General features: G+C 47.6%; 6 protein-coding genes across 7 annotated transcripts; 4 read left to right on the top strand and 2 right to left on the bottom strand.

Moving 5' to 3' along the window:
- Window positions 1–861: 861 nt before the first annotated feature.
- Window positions 862–1,586, top strand: LOC131288460 (protein SREK1IP1). The gene is made up of 2 exons (XM_058317595.1): window positions 862–1,028; window positions 1,095–1,586. The coding sequence occupies exons 1-2, from the start codon at window positions 924–926 to the stop codon at window positions 1,485–1,487; spliced, it is 498 nt and encodes a 165-aa protein (XP_058173578.1). The 5' UTR covers window positions 862–923; the 3' UTR covers window positions 1,488–1,586.
- LOC131288458 (WASH complex subunit 4) lies at window positions 1,499–6,010 on the bottom strand. The gene is made up of 8 exons (XM_058317592.1): window positions 5,897–6,010; window positions 5,235–5,818; window positions 4,671–5,165; window positions 4,035–4,589; window positions 2,998–3,969; window positions 2,549–2,828; window positions 2,019–2,477; window positions 1,499–1,935 (listed from the first exon to the last, which is right to left on the bottom strand). The coding sequence occupies exons 1-8, from the start codon at window positions 5,916–5,918 to the stop codon at window positions 1,655–1,657; spliced, it is 3,648 nt and encodes a 1,215-aa protein (XP_058173575.1). The 5' UTR covers window positions 5,919–6,010; the 3' UTR covers window positions 1,499–1,654.
- A 393-nt stretch (window positions 6,011–6,403) lies between these two features.
- LOC131284498 (ADP-ribosylation factor-like protein 13B) lies at window positions 6,404–7,717 on the top strand. Its single transcript, XM_058313358.1, has 5 exons — window positions 6,404–6,453; window positions 6,531–6,661; window positions 6,720–6,796; window positions 6,862–7,543; window positions 7,611–7,717. Exons 1-5 carry the CDS (start codon window positions 6,404–6,406, stop codon window positions 7,715–7,717), a joined length of 1,047 nt encoding a protein of 348 aa, XP_058169341.1.
- Window positions 7,718–7,992: 275 nt separating this feature from the next.
- Window positions 7,993–8,561, top strand: LOC131288462 (large ribosomal subunit protein mL63). Its single transcript, XM_058317596.1, has 2 exons — window positions 7,993–8,179; window positions 8,262–8,561. The coding sequence occupies exons 1-2, from the start codon at window positions 8,009–8,011 to the stop codon at window positions 8,403–8,405; spliced, it is 315 nt and encodes a 104-aa protein (XP_058173579.1). The 5' UTR covers window positions 7,993–8,008; the 3' UTR covers window positions 8,406–8,561.
- LOC131288459 (apoptosis-inducing factor 3) lies at window positions 8,431–13,535 on the bottom strand. 2 transcript variants are annotated; one of them, XM_058317593.1, is made up of 2 exons: window positions 13,281–13,535; window positions 8,431–10,230 (listed from the first exon to the last, which is right to left on the bottom strand). In XM_058317593.1, exons 1-2 carry the CDS (start codon window positions 13,483–13,485, stop codon window positions 8,603–8,605), a joined length of 1,833 nt encoding a protein of 610 aa, XP_058173576.1. In that variant the 5' UTR covers window positions 13,486–13,535; the 3' UTR covers window positions 8,431–8,602. The 2 variants fall into 2 exon arrangements, with proteins under 2 accessions (XP_058173576.1, XP_058173577.1); XM_058317594.1 differs by lacking the exon at window positions 13,281–13,535 and adding an exon at window positions 11,179–11,468.
- Window positions 13,536–13,868: 333 nt separating this feature from the next.
- LOC131287318 (anaphase-promoting complex subunit 7) lies at window positions 13,869–15,985 on the top strand. Its single transcript, XM_058316357.1, has 4 exons — window positions 13,869–14,016; window positions 14,108–15,256; window positions 15,332–15,606; window positions 15,707–15,985. Exons 1-4 carry the CDS (start codon window positions 13,948–13,950, stop codon window positions 15,954–15,956), a joined length of 1,743 nt encoding a protein of 580 aa, XP_058172340.1. The 5' UTR covers window positions 13,869–13,947; the 3' UTR covers window positions 15,957–15,985.
- Window positions 15,986–16,778: the final 793 nt, after the last annotated feature.

Genomic DNA, 16,778 nt, shown 5'->3' with positions numbered 1-16,778 from the left:
CAGTGGTGGGGTTAAATCTTCTGCATTTTCTACCGAAGCCTTTCTCTCAGCTATTACTCTACAAACTTGCATTATTCTAGCAAATTCCTTTCCCTCGATTTGTTTCATGGCAACATATATCTTCTCGCACAACTTCCGATCAGTAACAGTGAGACTCGTAATTCCACAATCGTCCAATAGTTCTCCAGAACTTTTAAGCACTTGTTTTGAAATGGTTTCCCAGTCAAGCAAATGTGGATTATCCTTCATAGGCATAATTATTCCATGATTACACAGGTCGAGAAATTCGAGAAGCTTTTTCACCCTGTTTGAAACTGGTCCCACGAAACTCTCGACAATTATCCAAAATGCGTATGTTTCAAACATCTTCGATACGATTCGATAACACTTGCGGCAACGAGCACGTTTCACAGAACTACCTCTTTCGCGGTAAAGATTTGAAACACGAATGGTGTTGCGAAATGTGCACAGGAACGATCCAGTTCAAGAAAGAGAAATTGGCCAAGCGATCGAGAATACAGGGTAACTCAAAATTATAACCCAGTGACAACTTCTTTTTTCTTCTTATTTAACGAATAACGAATAAACATCTTGCATCGATTTTAATAAAACAATAAAAAAAATGGAGTACCTGCACAAAGAAGAAAATATCCACATCGAAGAGGAATAAAACGAAAGTTTAATTTTGAACGCATTCTGCGTTCGTTCAGCTTTGTTTTAAGTATCTTGGAATCTTTTGACAATTTATTGTTTTCGACATCTCGTTTGTAAACAAATAAGTGAAAATATTGTTTGTTGAAAAACATTAATTTGTGTGTGGTTTCAACCATGATTGATGAACTATAATATTATAAACAATACGTATTGTCCGTGCAGTTATACCATCAGCAAAAGTTAAGTCCATTACACATTAGCACTATACAATGGAGTACCTGACAGGTCTGTCTCAGAAGGAAAACGTCCGCGCCTCCTGCAAGAAGTGTGGCTTTCCCGGTCACCTCACCTACCAATGTCGAAACTATCTCACGGTAAGAGCTCTTTTTACCACGCACTTTTCCGAAGGATTGTGATTGTGTTCTTGTTTTATCCTGAAGGTTGATGCGCAAAGTCAGTCCGTTGTGCCCAGCCAGCAGAGGCCGGGCAGTGAATCGCCCGAGCAAAGCTATCTCACCCCACTCCAGGAGCTCCGTCAGCAGGAGGAAGAGGAGGAAAGACGAAAGGCCGAGAAGCTGGAGCGGAAAGAGCGGTCCCGCCGTGCCAAGGAGTCACGAAAGGAGAAAAGGAAGCGTAAACACAGACACCGTACGAGGTCACGGTCGCGCTCGACCAGCAGTACAGAGGACAGCGAATTGGACAGCAGCGATAACGACCGGCGTAGGAGGAAAAGTAAAAAACGCGAGATCAAGAAGAAACTCAAAAAGAAGCGCAAAAGTTCGAAAAAAGGCAAGCGTCGCAATTCGGAAAGTACCTCCGACGGTGACGATTAGTATTTAGGACATTTAGGAAACCCATAACATTTCGCAACATTTTATTAAAACATAATAAATCGGAAAGACATTTGATAAAACCGTAAAACTGACACGGGAATGTTTCTTTGCACAAAGTGTCCTAGTCGCGAAGAGTCCTGTGTTGCACTTCGTCCGACCTCGTAGAATTATTTGAAGAAAATCTTTGAACTGGACAGATTGTACTGAAGCAGCTCAAACTCGTGCTGCATGGCGTTCAGCCGCTTCCGAGTGAGTGACACCGTTGGGAGCATTTTCTCGTCGGTGGCGCTGTCTAGCGTCGAAGATTGCTGCAGCAGGTGGTGTGTGCCGGCCGACTGTTGGTTCAATTTGGCCATCTCGCGTGCGTATTTGGTGTGCACCTCCTTAAACCAGTGCAGCGAATTGAAAGCGGCGGTTTGGTTCAGCAACGTCAGCAAATACGATAGTCCTACAAAGCCAAAAGGCGAAATATGACATGAGATGCACCGTCCAAGACGGAAAGGTTCGGAAAAGTGAAACCCAACTGCTTACCCATTACGAACCCATCGTCGGTGGGAAGGAACGTGCCGTGGCGATCCTTTTTCGCTATCGTTTCCTTTGCCTTTAGCATGGCCTCGACGTAGCTGATCGTAAGCGGTGGTATGATCAGATAGAATAGCTCGAGATGGGCGAAATTGTCCGCCTGCGCTGACTCCCCACCGTCCTTCTGCTGGTCCGCCCGGCGCCGACGGAATCCATCAAACGCATTGAGAAGCAACCGAAAGAACTCATTCTCCAACCTCCAGCTGGCCCGAACGGCGGCCATATCCTGCTTCCAAACAGTGACGGCCGATTTGTGACTGCAAGTGTCGTGTGGTCCCTCCGGTTGTCCGTACGAATCTGTACCGTCTTGCTCGTCCGACATTGATGGGTTCGAAAGAAATTCGGCGGCACCGGTACATTCGTGCAAGGCTCCGGAATGCAGCAGACGTACGAATGCCATCGCGTTTCCTACGAATAGTATACGAAAATCGTTATAGCAGTAGGCGTTGAGGAAGGTAAATTAAATAAACCTTGCTTACCGATTTGACAGATCAACTTTCGGAACAGATCGATGTACGTTTCGCCATCGTCGGAGAGGCCCAGGTTGCGGATGCGCCGGTTAAAGGCGAGCGCACGGTCGTACGTGTAGCTAGGTGTCGGGACAGTAGAAGCGCCCGTAGACGCAGTGCCAGCACCATCGGTACTTTCGGTGGACAACTTTTTCGCATCGGCCGCCAACCGTGAGTGTATTTGTTCGTCGTACAGGAAGTGAGAGAAGGTGAACAGCTTCTGCCGTAGGAATTGGAACGCATAGTTTACCTGCCAAGGTAAAACGAGCGAATGGTGAGTATGGTGGGGAAATTCAAGCAAGAGAAGTCATAGAGACTTATAAAAATTAAAATCAATATCTTTTTTCTGAAGTGATGCTTGCTAGGATCCGTTCGTGATCAGCTGCTTGTGCTTTTGTAGCAGTTAAAATTTGTCTTACCACCGTGCTGATAATTCCAGGTCCGTGTCGCTTGATGGAGTTAGCAATGTGTTCGATTTTAACAACATTTACCACCCCTCCGCCGGTAGGTCCACCGCCGGCCGGTGCCGCCAGTTGGCGCTCGATGAACAACTGTCCATGCAGATCGTACCCGTACGAGCCAATGAACGTTTCAAAGTCCTCCATCAGCGCCAGAATGTCGTCGTCCTGTCCGTGGCCACGTGGACCCCGCCGATCCTCGGCCGTAGTGCGCGGCAGCTGATCGTCCACCAACCGCACACCGTACTTCCGATCGACAATCGTACGCATCTCACGGTAAATGCGCCACTCAGACGGCGAGATCGTCGACAAGGTGTAGAACACATCGCTCAAATGCTGTGCAACCGAGTGACGCGCACTGAACCACTTTCCACTACAGCCACCGACATCCAGCTCCCCCTCCAGTGTGAGATTCGTGCGCAGATACGCAAATACTAGCTTCTGGGTGTGATTCTGGTCAGCAGCAGCTAGTGATCCATTTCCGTCCGCCGTTCCGTCGTGAAACGGATCAAACGGCTCGATCTGGTGCCACTTGCCGTGAAAGTCCCAGCGAATGAACGCCTCGATACGGTTGCTCATCGGGACGACGCTAGACGAGAGGAGGACGGACTGCCGGGCGGAACCACTGAGCAGGGCCGTAAACTTGCCGACCACATCCCTTCGATCGCACTCCCGCTCCCAGGCGATAAACGTCGTGAGCCGCTCGAGCAGGGAGGCCACCTTTTGGAACGCATCGTCCGAAAGGGGAAGAAGCTGCGTTCCGCTCACTTCGCCATGGCAAAGGCAGATCGTTAGTTGGGCCAATCCGACGCGATCCGGTGTGGCGGGGCCGTGTAGACATTTTTCCAACACGTCGATCGTCGAGAGCTTCTCGAGCCACAGCGAACCGCCGGCCGGTGTTTTCGATTCTTTGGCCTCACGGAGTAATTTTTTCTAAGTGTCAAAAACAGAATAAATTAGCACTGGCAGTATGGCGTGATTATTTTCATTTAACCTACCTTGGCACTACTGATGATGGTATGGATTTTGTGCTGCTGGTGTTGAATGATAAACTGCAGACAAGGCACCGTGGCCGAGCGGTGAGTGGACGACAGAAGAAATTCAACCACCATCCGGCGGTACAGGATCAGCCGGTCCGTTTTCTCTGTGGGTGTTCGGCCGTACAGGTCGTGTAGGGTACGCAGAACGTGCTCCATCCGGTGCACTAGACGAATTCCCTCGAGCAGCAGGGCACACTTCAGGCGTAGCTTTTCCAGCGTAAAATTTCCTTCCTCTTTTGCGGTTCCCGGCGGACGGTTTCTTAGCTGTACATGCGCCTCAACCAACCAGCTGGCGGCGTGCAGGCAAAGGATTGCTGAAACAGAGGATTTCTCCAGTGCCTGGAGCTGTCCGTCCCGTGCCCTATCGTAGTCGTGGGACGAGTTTGCAACGGGCGTACTGACGGAGATCGGTGCCGCACTGGCATCATAGTCTCGCAACAGTTTGTGTCCCTGCTCCTGTACGAACTCGTCCGGAAGCCAGGGAAAGTTGTCTTCAAGGGGAATCAACGGGAACTACAATGAGACCAACGAAAGGCTTTTTGAATTAAACGTTCTGAGGGAAAAGGTTGTTTTCTAATTTGTAGCACAATTTACCTTCATATTCAGCTCGCAAAGACTTTTCATCATTCGTTGTTCGATGGGCAGAAACAGGTGTAGCGCAAAGTTGAGCAAAATATTCACTCCGATCACACCGTCCGATTGCGTCACCTCTGCCCCGTGTGCTGGGGCCACTCTTAGATCGGCAGCAAGAGTAGCAAACTTACGCTTTAAAAACTTCATAAACCGATCACTGAACGCCTCGCCAGAACAGACTGGATCGAATTTGGTTTTCACCCTGTAGAGTGCCTCAAGCACCCGCTTCTCGCCGGTCACGTCGGGCGTGCTTTCATCGCCGATCCAGAAACCTATCGCTTGGCACACGAACAGAAGGTCCCGGTATCCAGGCTTATTTTGCGGCAAGGCCGTTTTCGTTGGTTGACGAAGCTTTTGTCCAAACGCCCGCCAGTGGCTTTTCAGTGAAGTCTTCCAGATGATGTGGTCGAGCTCGAGTGTGATGCGTAGCAGTCTTCCGATGTAGTCAAATAGGTACTGAAATAGAAAAACATAATTTGTTAGTCTTCACCCATGCCGATTAATCGGTTTAAAAAGGCCACTTACATCAACTTCCAGCGACGGAGGACTCTTACCATCCAACCCGTTCTTTTTCGTTCGTCTTCCCCTGCCGTAGGATGCTTCCTCGTCGAAAAAAGCACCGATCTGTCGAAGCAGAAGCACACCGACGTCACGCAAACGCTCGTAATGGCACTGCACCGTTGCCATCAGGTCCATATTCTGCGCAATCCACATCAGCGGGGCACAATCGGAAACACCACCATCGCCTCCTGTCGCGCGAAACGGCTCCGTTCGTTCATAGATGCTCCGCACAAGTGAGCGGATTTCGTACTCAAGACAATCGATTTCCCGGCACAACTGCCCGAATGTGGACAGGATTTTGTGCAACGGTACATTGCTGCTACTGCTACTGCCGTTCGAGTTGGTGGTTTGGCTGCTCGGTTTTCCAACGCCGTTGTTTTCTATCATGCGAGCGGTGGAAAGTTTCTCATTTTCGCAGGCAAATTTCAATCGTACGATGCTGGGCACAGCGCCATTGGAGGTTGTGGGCAGCTGCAGTTGGGCCAGCTTTTGGTCGTAGTCTTTCAAAAAGTATCCGTACTCCTTGATTTGCGCTGCATAGAGATGACCTGTTAAGGTTGAAGGAAAGTTGATGCCATTAATCCAGATCTAAATCTTACTTTATACTAATATTTTCTACTACTTACTTGAAGACGCTATCGTTTCCATTTTCGAGCTATCGTTCTTATCAATACATTGCAAAACCAAGAATAGAGAAACTGCAAAACATTCAACGATCAGGAACCCACTTTGCAGCACCGTGATTCATATCAATCTGTTTTGTTTTGCAATTACCTGACACTTGTACTGCTTCTGTCAATTGTTCGTGTGGAATATGGATCCAATTGAACTGATCGTTACACGCTTGTTCAATATGTTCAAATTTTTACTAATGATGATTTTATTTGATTTAATTTCACAAACTTTTGCTCTGCGTTTTATTGATACTGTAACTATTTTACTTTAATTCAACACAATACGATGCCTTATTCAAGGAACCGGACATACTTCACTTCAACAAGCCCTTAGCAACGGTTGGTAAGGGCTACTGAGTATGCCTAAACAAACACTGATGATGCACTGGTAGGAAAAATCATTCGTGCAACTTCTGTAAAGGCCACGAGACTACTGACCATGTGAATTGGAAGCAGATAATGGGAACTGCTTTGGCAAAATGCTGTAGAAAGGTAACCGACACTGGCAAGTAAGTACGCTTTCGTTTTCGGATACGCCGATGAAATATTATGGAACACTGGTGCGCTATCTCTATTGTCCCTTTAGTGAGGCACTGAGCCTACTGGTGCTGGGCATCGAGAACTCTGGAAAGACGGAAATCTCGTTCAAAATATGCCGTCGCAAGCGAACTGATTACGGACCAACAAAAGGATGCCGTTTGTTCGAAACGGTGATCGGTAAGTTGCGACAGGCTGAGTAAACTGATAACGCGATTTACGAGTATTCCATTTTTAGCGGAAACGGATGTAAAGTTAATTGAAATCGGCGGTGGATCTGATTTGAGAGACATATGGAAATACTATTTTCTTGATGTAGGTTTGTTATTTGACACTTTTGTATTGAAATTCATTCTATCCAATACCCTATTTATCTACAGGCCCTTGCCGTAATCTTCGTAATCGATGCTTCCAACATACACAACATCTGCGAATCGTACAACATTTTCCAAAACCTTATTTCACACGAGTTTCTCGTTGGCAAACCCTTTCTGATACTAGCCAATAAGCAAGACCTGCCCGAATCGGTCGATTGTATTGAAATCTGTGAATATCTGGACGTGGAGTTCTTGGCGAACCGGTTTCGTTGTCCGTGCTTGGTTGAAGCATGTGGCAATTGGGATGCCACAATAGACGAATCCAATGAATACGACGGGCTTACCTATGGCATTCAATGGCTCGTCAACACCGTCCTCGCTCATCGTCAGTTTATTATGAATCGTATTAACTTCCACAAACTGATTCTGGGTCCTGAAGCTGCAGATGGACATCCTGAAAAGTTGAAGCGGCCTCGAACAGGAGTAAAATCGGGCAGTCGTAAAAAGCGTAAGGATAGCCGCCCAAAAACCGCTCCATCCAGTCAGCTAGCTTGGTTGAAGGAGAATGATAACAACTATCTGATCAAACGAAACAGTGTGATTTCCGTGAAAAGTATTCCTAGTAGCACTACAACCGAGCGAACTTCCACCGATCAAACGAACAATTCCTGCTCTAAAACTACCACCGAAGGGGGGCTTTCGGAGGTAGACGAGGGAGTAGAGTTAAGCCATAGCAGCAGTACTGGTACGTGAAATATTATCATTTCTGTGAAATGCTCACACATTTATGTTTAAAACACTTTCTTTTCTAGAGCAACCTACAGTCTTAGAAGTTCACAAAGATGAAATGACCCTAGAAGATTTATCACTTTCCTTTGGCGTAAATGAAGTCAACGGAAAGCCCGTAGAAATAAGCTGAAACACCGGTTTATGTGCCAAACTTATGGATCGTATTTCCTACATATTCAATAAATATGCTATATCTTTCTTTTCGGATTTAGTAATGTGTTTGGAAATCTATGAATTAGTTCGATTTTTAACTAAAAATGTGTTGGGTGAAAAGAAACAGAAAGTACAAACACTGTACTTTAATCAGATACATGTTCTATAAACCTTGAAGAACACCGTCAATTATTTATCTTGGTTTTTAGTAACTTTGGCAGATCGAGTTCATAACAACAACAACACTTCCTACCAGATACGTAACACGATGAGGCTCTCGGTTGTGAATTTCTTCAAAAAGAGTGTAAACGGACACATTTTCCGAGGCAAGTACCGTCTCGTCAAACGTGTCACACCCCGAGCGACACAATCGTTAATTAGAGAGTACGAGCAAACCGAAGCCAACATGAAACTGCTGCTTCACCCCTACTTGACGAAGGTGAGTACGGCTACCGGCAACCGGATTTATACACCCTTCGAGTATCACTGCTGGAGTAATGCGTTGGAATGAATTCTTTCAGGAGCAATCCAGTGGTCACGCAAAGGAGCTTGGTAAAAAGGATCAAATTGTTGCCAAGTGGCGCGAGGAGCAATTGAAGATGAAACCGCACGTCACCATAGCGGAACGTTTGGCTCACCTGAAAGTGAAGGACGTTTGGGACTAAGCGAAAAGAGTATGGAAGTTAAAATGTACACAGTAAGAGCACATATTTTATTGTACAACAAGTGCTTACAGCTATGCGTTTAAACGATTCTTTGTTTAGTGTATAAATGATAACAATAGATACAAAAAATAATGAATAACGTTTCGTTCAACGAAATAGACAATCGTAATTTCCTCTAATAATACCATTGGTGCAGTCTATGACTGTTCCGGTAACCATGCCAACGGATTTGGCGAGAGGTCGCTTTTGTGCAGAACTTTGCCCTGCGAGCAGTACTCGGCAAACTGCGCCACCACTGGATCGCGCTGGCACGATGACATTCCAATCACACGTCCCTCTTTGCCGATGTAGAATGCCACAAACTTTAGTGCTTCCAGATCGCCATCGATGATGACCTCCTCCGGTGTACCGTAGCCACAGTAGCGGAACGACTTACCAAACAGAACCGTCCAGAAGAAGGGAACCGCCTTCAATAGAGTAGCTTTGCCAAGCATGTTGAGGGCCGCGATACGGCCGTGATACTGCGCCAGTGAATAATGGCCAATCGTGGCCTGCAGGCCTTCGTTTGAGAGAACCGGAGCGTTCGCAATGTCTCCACCGACGTAAACACCCGTCAAATTCGTCTCTAAATACTGGTCAGTATTGACGGAACCGTTGCGGTTGACGGTGATACCAGAGTTTTGCAAAAACTCGGTATACAAAGTCGATCCGATGCCAAAAATGCAGATATCGGCGTCCAAAAGCGATCCATCGCTGAGCTCAACCTGTTTGACGGCACCTTCCTCCCCGATGCATCTCGTGATACCGGAATGCATTACAAACTCCACACCCTTCTCCTGGAACAGGTCCATCACGCGCTTTCCGATGGCATCACCGAACGATTCTTTGAGAGGAATTGCTCCCCGCCCAATCACCGTGACTTTGGCGACCTTGCCCACACAGTAGGCCGCCGCTTCGAGCCCGATAAAACTGGTTCCCAATATGACGACCTTCTTTTCCGGTCCCAGCTGTCCGTTAACCTCCTTCGCATCCTCCGCCGTACGCAGCACGCACACATTACGTAGATCCGAGGCCCCTTCGATCGGTGGTCGGCGTGGTTTGGAGCCAGTTGCAATGTACGCCTTGTCGAAGCGGATCTTGTACCCATTGTCAAGGGTAAGCTCGCGGCCGGCTCCGTCCAGCTGGGTTACCTCCGTGCCGAGCATCACCTCTATTTCACTATCGTCGTAGAACTGTTGCGTGCGAAGCAGGCACTTCTCGAGGTTCATGTCCATCGTCTTGCTCACCTTAATGCGATCGTACGGCAGGCAGGGTTCCTTATTGATTAGCACTACCCGGCCGCTGAATCCCTCCTGACGAAGCGTTTCCGCACATGTCGCCCCGGACGGTCCACCGCCGATGACGACGTACGTACGCTCGTCGTGTGCCTCCCGTTTGGCCATCACGCGCGTTCGTTTGTTGGTGGCCAGCTCGGAGCGTTTGGCACGCACCGTTACCTCGCCCGTGTCTCCCACGGTCACCCGATAGCAAGGCAATGAATCCATGCCCGGGAAATCTTCGATGTCGCCGGTTTCGACGTTGAAGCAGGCACCATGCCACGGGCAGCGCACCCGCCCCTCGCCAAGTGCACCCGTAACGAGCATAGCACCATAGTGCGAACATTTGCTACCGATAGCAGACAGTTTTCCGTTCTGTCGCACCAACAACACCTTGCCCTCGCCCAGCTCCACCTGTTTCATCTGGTTTTCGCCAATATCCGTCTCCTGGCACACGACGGCCTCAATGAATGCGTCATCTTGCGTCGGGGTGGACGTTACTTTGGAAGCTGTGCGGGCGAAATAAAGAGAAAAGACAAGCATGAAAACACAGTCAATTGAAAATGTTGAGAAACCGATGCAAAAATCAATTATTATACAGTCATCCAAGACCGAGGGCACACTAATTAGCTTGGAAATTCTAAACGAAAAAAAAACTGGGTGTGAACGACAGTCACCAAAACCGTACCGAGATACGACATCATCGTGTGACGCACTGGAAACGGAGAAACACGTTTGTACCGATCGAAGGAGCCGGAATTTCTGATGGATGGGGTTTTTTTAGCGGGTTTCTTACTATGTCGTGCCGTATTCGTTGCCAAGGAAACCACAACCGTACCCACACACAAGCACCGGGTTTGGTACTAACACAGCACAACGGGGTAGTAAACAAAACGGCGCGACTTGCGCACTCTCGTTTCCCTTTCCACGGTTCCTAAGTAAAAGATTAATGGTAGTAGACAGAACGATCGCATAAGCCTTGAACATAGGAGTTGTGGTATTTTTGCACAAATCGCTAAAGAAGAAAAGAGTAAATGCGAGTTGAAGGTTGATAGTCCAAGTGTCTTGGGGGAGCTAGGTTTTTTTTGGCAACAATCTCCATCCGTCGATCAACACCTTCTTTTGTCACGATTTGGAAATGACAACTGTAGACCGACCAGTTTTTTTAGTCGGCTCCAAGGTCTTATGTTCCGAGTTCCAATGTTTTTTTTTTCTTAATATTCTATGATTCAACGCAACATTGCGCCCGCTCTTTGATGGGCGAACATGAATGGCACTACTACCACACGGATTACTTCACTTTCACTTATTCTTCGCGGTTCCGGCGAAGGTTGAATGTACCGGAAGTGTCACTATAAGTTCGTGACTAATCACCTTGTACGATGGATTAGGGAGGCCGGTTCCGGACACTGATTCTAGGTTACCACTTGGTAAGAAATCAAGTTTCACATGCTTACCCGTAGCAAGGGACTCGTGCGAGTTGCGAACCGTTTTTGACGAACTGCAGCCCATTTTAATATTTCAAGCCCAACAGTTGGTAGCGGCAACTAGAAGCAGGTGGATGGACTCGTATGTATGTACGCTCTCCACACTCCACTGATGAAGCCGAGGTTAACGCTTTAAATCGCCTCCAGAGCCGTAATGACCCTGGACAACGAATGCCGACTTGCGCGCAGAAAAGAACGTGCCTTGACGGAACGGCACGACTAATGGTAGAAGGAGGAGGAAGAGCAGGGGGTGAATTGCAACGCAAGGTAACCTCGATCTCTCAGCAACGCGTCGTCTATCGACCACTATATTTAATGACTATTTAATCCTAGCCATCGAAATGCACGATCGAGGAACCAATGAGTCAGCCACTCGAGAAGTGTGTTTCGCACGATGGTCGAAATTAAACTAAACCAAGCACTGGGCCCTCGACTCTACCGTACCGGTCGTGCCGAAGCCGTGCTTTGTAGGAGGAAAGCCCTTTCGATATGAACACCACACGATACGCCGGTGATGCGAACGTGCCATCATGTTGAGGTTACTTGCAATGCAATCGTATCGCCGTACAACATCGATCGCGATATTTCGAAGCCCGACTTGGTTTGGTGCGCAGTGCAATACTTTACAAGCGCACATGAGCACAGCAAAATGAACTTTATGCTGCAGAATAAGACACAACACTTGTTTTTTTTTTTGACCAGATTTTTATTTACTTGGCTTTAACGCAACGGTTCCTTTATGCTGTTACTGCAGAGCACATAATAAATGCAAGAATGAGCCACGAGAACTAAAACCAATTTTACTTTGTTCTAATCGTTTTCTTTCGCCGATTGTTTCGATTTTCTTCGACAAAAACGATAACGCAGCAATGCCCGAATTAAGGGAAGAAAACGAGTCGTTGAAATCACACAACCGATAACGGTCAACACAAAAAACACACAAGTCCACAGAATAAATCGGAAACGGGCACGCTACTTTCCGCTAGTCTCTGTTATCATTAAGATGATGTCAGAGTGGAGGACTCTAATCACACACGCTACGTGAAGTTTATTATCTAATCAAATGCATAAATATCTATCACCACGCTACAGAAACTTATCGACGTAGTGGAGCACTTCGAAGCCCACCTCCACCATGATCAGAATGATAATCATCCACTCCAATCGTACGTGATGGTCATCATTTAGGTTGGAGCTTATCAGGTCCGCCAGCTCGACGCAGTGGTTAAGCTTTTCGTTCATCACTCGCGTCCGGCGCGTGATGCTGAAGTACGCGCAGGTCTGATTGTACAGCGCCTCGAGCTGCTCCCGGTCCCAGTAGAAGTCCGGTGTGTCCAACAGGTCGGAGCTCAGGTTGATGACGTGCCGCAGAGCAAACAGTTCCCCGGTACGCCGCAGCATTTCCGGCCGGGTGACTTTGATTTTTTTGCCCCGCTTCAAATCCTCCGTCATGTAGGCCATCGAGTCGATGTACCGCTCGAGCGAAGCTTCCCAGATGCCTAGCTTCACCGACAGCGACATGGCGTTGGCGAAGGTGTACTTCTCCAGGTCGGCTTCGTCCGACTTCGAAACATAGAAGCTGTTGTACTTCAGGCGTGCCACACCGTCGTAGTTGAACAACATCGACTCGCTTTCCTCCAGCACCGTTCCCTCATCGTACGAATCCTGCTCGAACGGTTTCAGGAAGCGTAATATATTGCTACTCTCCAGGTCGGTGCAGTTCCACAGCACTACCGTACCCTCGCGGAAGAAGTACAAATCGCGTCCCTCGTCCCCCACCTTGTACTTTGCCGTGACGTGCAGCACATCCGGTTCCATGTCGTTGTCGTCGCTCGAAAGGAACTGCTTCGGTTCGTACAAATTCTGTTCACGCAGTGCCCTCAGCAGCCGATCCAGGTCGTACTCGTCCGCGGTTGCAAACGCCGTCACCGTTTTGTATCCGCGGGCAATTTTTTCATTCTCATCCTCACGCTTCCGGCGGGGACGTTTTTTCAGCTGCAAACTTTCTTGCACGCTTATGATAGAGGATGATGAAATTTTGCTACACTGTTGAACCTGCGACGATGGCCTACCTCGACTGACGAAAAACGGACTCCCGATGCTACCCAGTGTGGGTGGAGTGGCCAGCGCAGTGTTAGCCGGCAGTGAACGATGTTTCGATCCTCGCGCCGCCACCGAGGTGCTAGCGGGGCCATTGGAAATGTTTCTGAATGCACCACACACTGATACAGACACTCTTTTGTAGCATAGTAAGCGAAATGAAATGAAACTTGTCATGATTACGATCGAAACATTTGCCGGTTTATCAATAACTGCAACATGCGCCGTTGTTGGTATCCGCGATGAAAAATTCTGTATGCTCTGATATGATTGATCCATACGATTAAGCGATGTTTATGTGGTCGCTCAGTTATAAAATTTTGAACAAATTGTTACGATGTTACAGCCATGGAAGAGTGCATAAATATGATGAAAAATTCCTGTATTATGAATTTAAATTTCTTACTGCTCATGATCAAATCAGCTACGTTCTCTATGAGAAAATAAAATATTCGTAAATTCGTACGTGTCGAAACTTAGCTTCATAATAACTATCTCTGCACGTGACATCTGTCAATGTGACAGCAGACTCCAAAATTCAAATGATGTCGTCGTAAACAGCATCTGATCGAAAGCTAAGCGAATTAGGAAGTAATAGTGAAACACTAGTGAATTTAGCGAATAATTATACCATACACCATGAAGACTCTGTTCGAGCATTTGAAAACGTTATTCGACTGTGAGCTCTACTCAAATGCCATCACATTGGTAAGATTGCGAAGTGTTTGATCCTTTCTGTAGCATTCGCCAAAATAAAAGCGTCATCTGTTGGTATCATTACGATTGTTTTGTTTTGCAGTCAAACCTGCTTCTATCTATCTACGAAACAAATCGTGCAATATTGAGCGCGCAAGAGCACTTCAGTACGCTAGTTTATTATGCAGAATCGCTGTACCACGAGCGGCGGTTCCGCGAGGCGGAAACCATCTACCGTCAGGCGCTGCAGGTGAAGCGGGTGCTGTCTAGAAACAAAGTCGGACTCCTCGTACCCGTTGACGTTGATCTGCAGTCCGAGGTAGAGCTTAAATACAAGACGGCAAAGTGCCTAATCGAGATGAAATGCTACCGAGATGCGATTGTCCTGCTGCAGTCGCTCGCCTTCAAGCAGCGCACGCCGAAAGTTAACATGTTGCTGAGTAAACTTTGCCACAACCATGGCCACGAACGGAGCGCTATCGGCACGTACAAGGAGGTGCTGAAAGAGTGTCCGCTCGCGTTCGAAGCGATCGAGGGACTGCTGGCGCTCGGCATTAAGGGTATCGAGGTAAATTCGCTCATCGTGGATGCATCGCTGGCTCCGCAATGTAGCGATTGGATGAGCGGCTGGATCAAGGCTCACGCGAATATCCATGCCCGGAAGTATCCGGAAGCAATCCAGGCGCTGCGAAGTATCGAAGCGAACACCTCCCTCCGGAACTACCATCAGCTGTTGGTGTTGATCGGCGAGTGCTATTATCACAACGGTGACTATGAGCAGGCGTACAACACGTTGAAAAGAGCGCACGCTATGCAGCCCCATTCCCCTAACGGCATACAGATGCTGGCCATCCTGATGGCGAAGAACAAAAAGATCAGCGAGCTGGAGAAGCTCGTCACGCCGACACCGTCGCTGCTGAACGAGTACACGTCGGAGATGTGGTTCGTCATGGGCCAGTACCTCTTTGCCACGGCGAAGTACGAAAAGGCGGTTTACTTCGTGCAGAAGGCTTGTTTCCTGAATTCGCGCAACGTCGAGGCACTCATCCTGAAGGCGGAGATTCTCTTTCAGGCCAAAAAGTACCAGCAAGGCATCGCTCACCTTCGGTACGGGCAACAGTTTGCGCCGTATCGGTACGAATTCCACAAGGCGCTAGTGGACAACTATCTAAACGTGGGTCGCGTCAGGGAGGCTCAAATGCAGGCTATGAAGGCGGTCAAAATGCTCGGCGAATCGGCACGCACGTTGGTGGTAAGTGTGATCCTGTGGTATGCATGCTTCGGGTATTAATTTATGTTCTTTATAATCAACACTTTATTGTTTCAGTTACTCGCCCGAACTTACATAAAAGATGAGAACGCTCGTCCGAAGGCAAAAGCTCTCTGCATCAAGGCACTAGGGATGAACGAAAACTTCCTGCCAGCGGTGTACATTCTGGCGGAATTATACCAGCGCGAAAATGATCTGGCCGCCAGGCTGAAGCTGCTAAAAAAACATGCTGGTATGACGCAAAATTGTAAGCTACACATCATGCTTGGTGAAATGCTGAACAATGAAAAGGATCACAACGGTGCCATGGACCACTACACGATGGCACTAAAGTAAGTTTGAGGGTCACGTTGAATTTCTATCATGTATGTTAATATTTATACCTTGTTCACCCTGTTTTTGGGTTTCTCTTTTTTTTTGTATAACCAACAGTCTCGATCCGTTGAATCGCAGTGCAATTGCCGGGTTGCTGGCGGTAGGACAGAGCAATGGAAGTACGAGCGGTACGTCGAATGCCGCCGGTACCTCCAGCGCCTACCTGGAATCGATTGTCGAAGAGGGAAGCGACGTGCCGGACAATCCGCTCGATATGATCGAAATACGCACGACCGGTGGCCCGAACGAGCTGGAATCGGAGAGCGACGCAATGTGGTCGGATGTGGAAATCGAAATCAATCAGTAAAGAACTGTCGAATTATGTGTGTGTCCTGTTTTTTTTTTAAGAAGAGAGAGACTGCTTATTCCATTGTACTGTTAAGGTCTAATAAATCATTGTTCTGTATACACTATGCAGCTACACACTTTGTTGATTGGTGATTCATAACAAAACTCCACGGTCTAAGCGGTACCTTTCCCTTTTTTATTTAAATTTAATAACGGGTAATTTTCACCTTTAAACCTTACTATTACAACAACTCGTTGCAATTGCGTTTATTTGGTCCTCGGCAGTGTAATTTATCAAACAACGGTGCGTGTGGTTGATGCATAAAATGACGGTATCGTTTAAGACGAACTATCATATTCTAACCCGGCGCCGGTCCCTTTTTACAATATGACCCATTTAGTTATGATCTTTGCCGACCCGTCCATTGCCTTGTACGGCTAAACCGAGTCCATGCAGGGTCCGTGTAAAGTACCAGCTCCAGCGCAAACATTTCCACCCTTAATAGGCACCTCAAAGCGATTGTAATAAATGTGTAAGCACTTTTGTGCGTCTAATTAAACGGGTTTTAGACCCTGGGCGGGCAATGTGCGCCGTGGCGAATCAGCTGTGACTAACACCTTGATGCCCTTTAAGGACGACGGGAGAATAATGCCGTGTCGTCGATATCCGTACTTCGGTCGAGCGATCCTTTGTCGGTCCTGTTTAACATCGATGAGGGATTATGAGTATGACTATGCGAGAGACAGCTTGATTTATTTGTGTTTCCTGATTAAAGCTACAATTCAATGCAGTTATTCTCAACGTAACGAAAGGTTATAACCAAATCCGTTATAGCATGAA

The sequence above is a fragment of the Anopheles ziemanni genome, chromosome 3 (genome assembly GCF_943734765.1).
Source record: "Anopheles ziemanni chromosome 3, idAnoZiCoDA_A2_x.2, whole genome shotgun sequence".
NCBI classification, from domain to species: domain Eukaryota; kingdom Metazoa; phylum Arthropoda; class Insecta; order Diptera; family Culicidae; genus Anopheles; species Anopheles ziemanni.
Note: the sequence above shows the minus strand (reverse complement) of the source record. Positions and strands in the feature narration are given on the sequence as shown.

Coding starts and splice junctions, on each gene's coding strand:
- LOC131288460 (XM_058317595.1), top strand. CDS start 924: ATGGAGTACCTGACAGGTCTGTCTCAGAAGGAAAACGTCCGCGCCTCC. Junction 1,029..1,094: donor AATGTCGAAACTATCTCACG/GTAAGAGCTCTT, acceptor TTTATCCTGAAG/GTTGATGCGCAAAGTCAGTC.
- LOC131288458 (XM_058317592.1), bottom strand. CDS start 5,918: ATGGAAACGATAGCGTCTTCAA. Junction 4,590..4,670: donor TTTGCGAGCTGAATATGAAG/GTAAATTGTGCT, acceptor GTCTCATTGTAG/TTCCCGTTGATTCCCCTTGA. Junction 2,829..2,997: donor CTGGAATTATCAGCACGGTG/GTAAGACAAATT, acceptor TTACCTTGGCAG/GTAAACTATGCGTTCCAATT.
- LOC131284498 (XM_058313358.1), top strand. CDS start 6,404: ATGGGAACTGCTTTGGCAAAATGCTGTAGAAAGGTAACCGACACTGGC. Junction 6,662..6,719: donor TTTGTTCGAAACGGTGATCG/GTAAGTTGCGAC, acceptor TTCCATTTTTAG/CGGAAACGGATGTAAAGTTA. Junction 6,797..6,861: donor GGAAATACTATTTTCTTGAT/GTAGGTTTGTTA, acceptor ATTTATCTACAG/GCCCTTGCCGTAATCTTCGT.
- LOC131288462 (XM_058317596.1), top strand. CDS start 8,009: ATGAGGCTCTCGGTTGTGAATTTCTTCAAAAAGAGTGTAAACGGACAC. Junction 8,180..8,261: donor TTCACCCCTACTTGACGAAG/GTGAGTACGGCT, acceptor GAATTCTTTCAG/GAGCAATCCAGTGGTCACGC.
- LOC131288459 (XM_058317593.1), bottom strand. CDS start 13,485: ATGACAAGTTTCATTTCATTTCGCTTACTATGCTACAAAAGAGTGTCT. Junction 10,231..13,280: donor TCCGTTTTTCGTCAGTCGAG/GTAGGCCATCGT, acceptor TCGCCCGCACAG/CTTCCAAAGTAACGTCCACC.
- LOC131287318 (XM_058316357.1), top strand. CDS start 13,948: ATGAAGACTCTGTTCGAGCATTTGAAAACGTTATTCGACTGTGAGCTC. Junction 14,017..14,107: donor ACTCAAATGCCATCACATTG/GTAAGATTGCGA, acceptor TTTGTTTTGCAG/TCAAACCTGCTTCTATCTAT. Junction 15,257..15,331: donor AATCGGCACGCACGTTGGTG/GTAAGTGTGATC, acceptor TTATTGTTTCAG/TTACTCGCCCGAACTTACAT.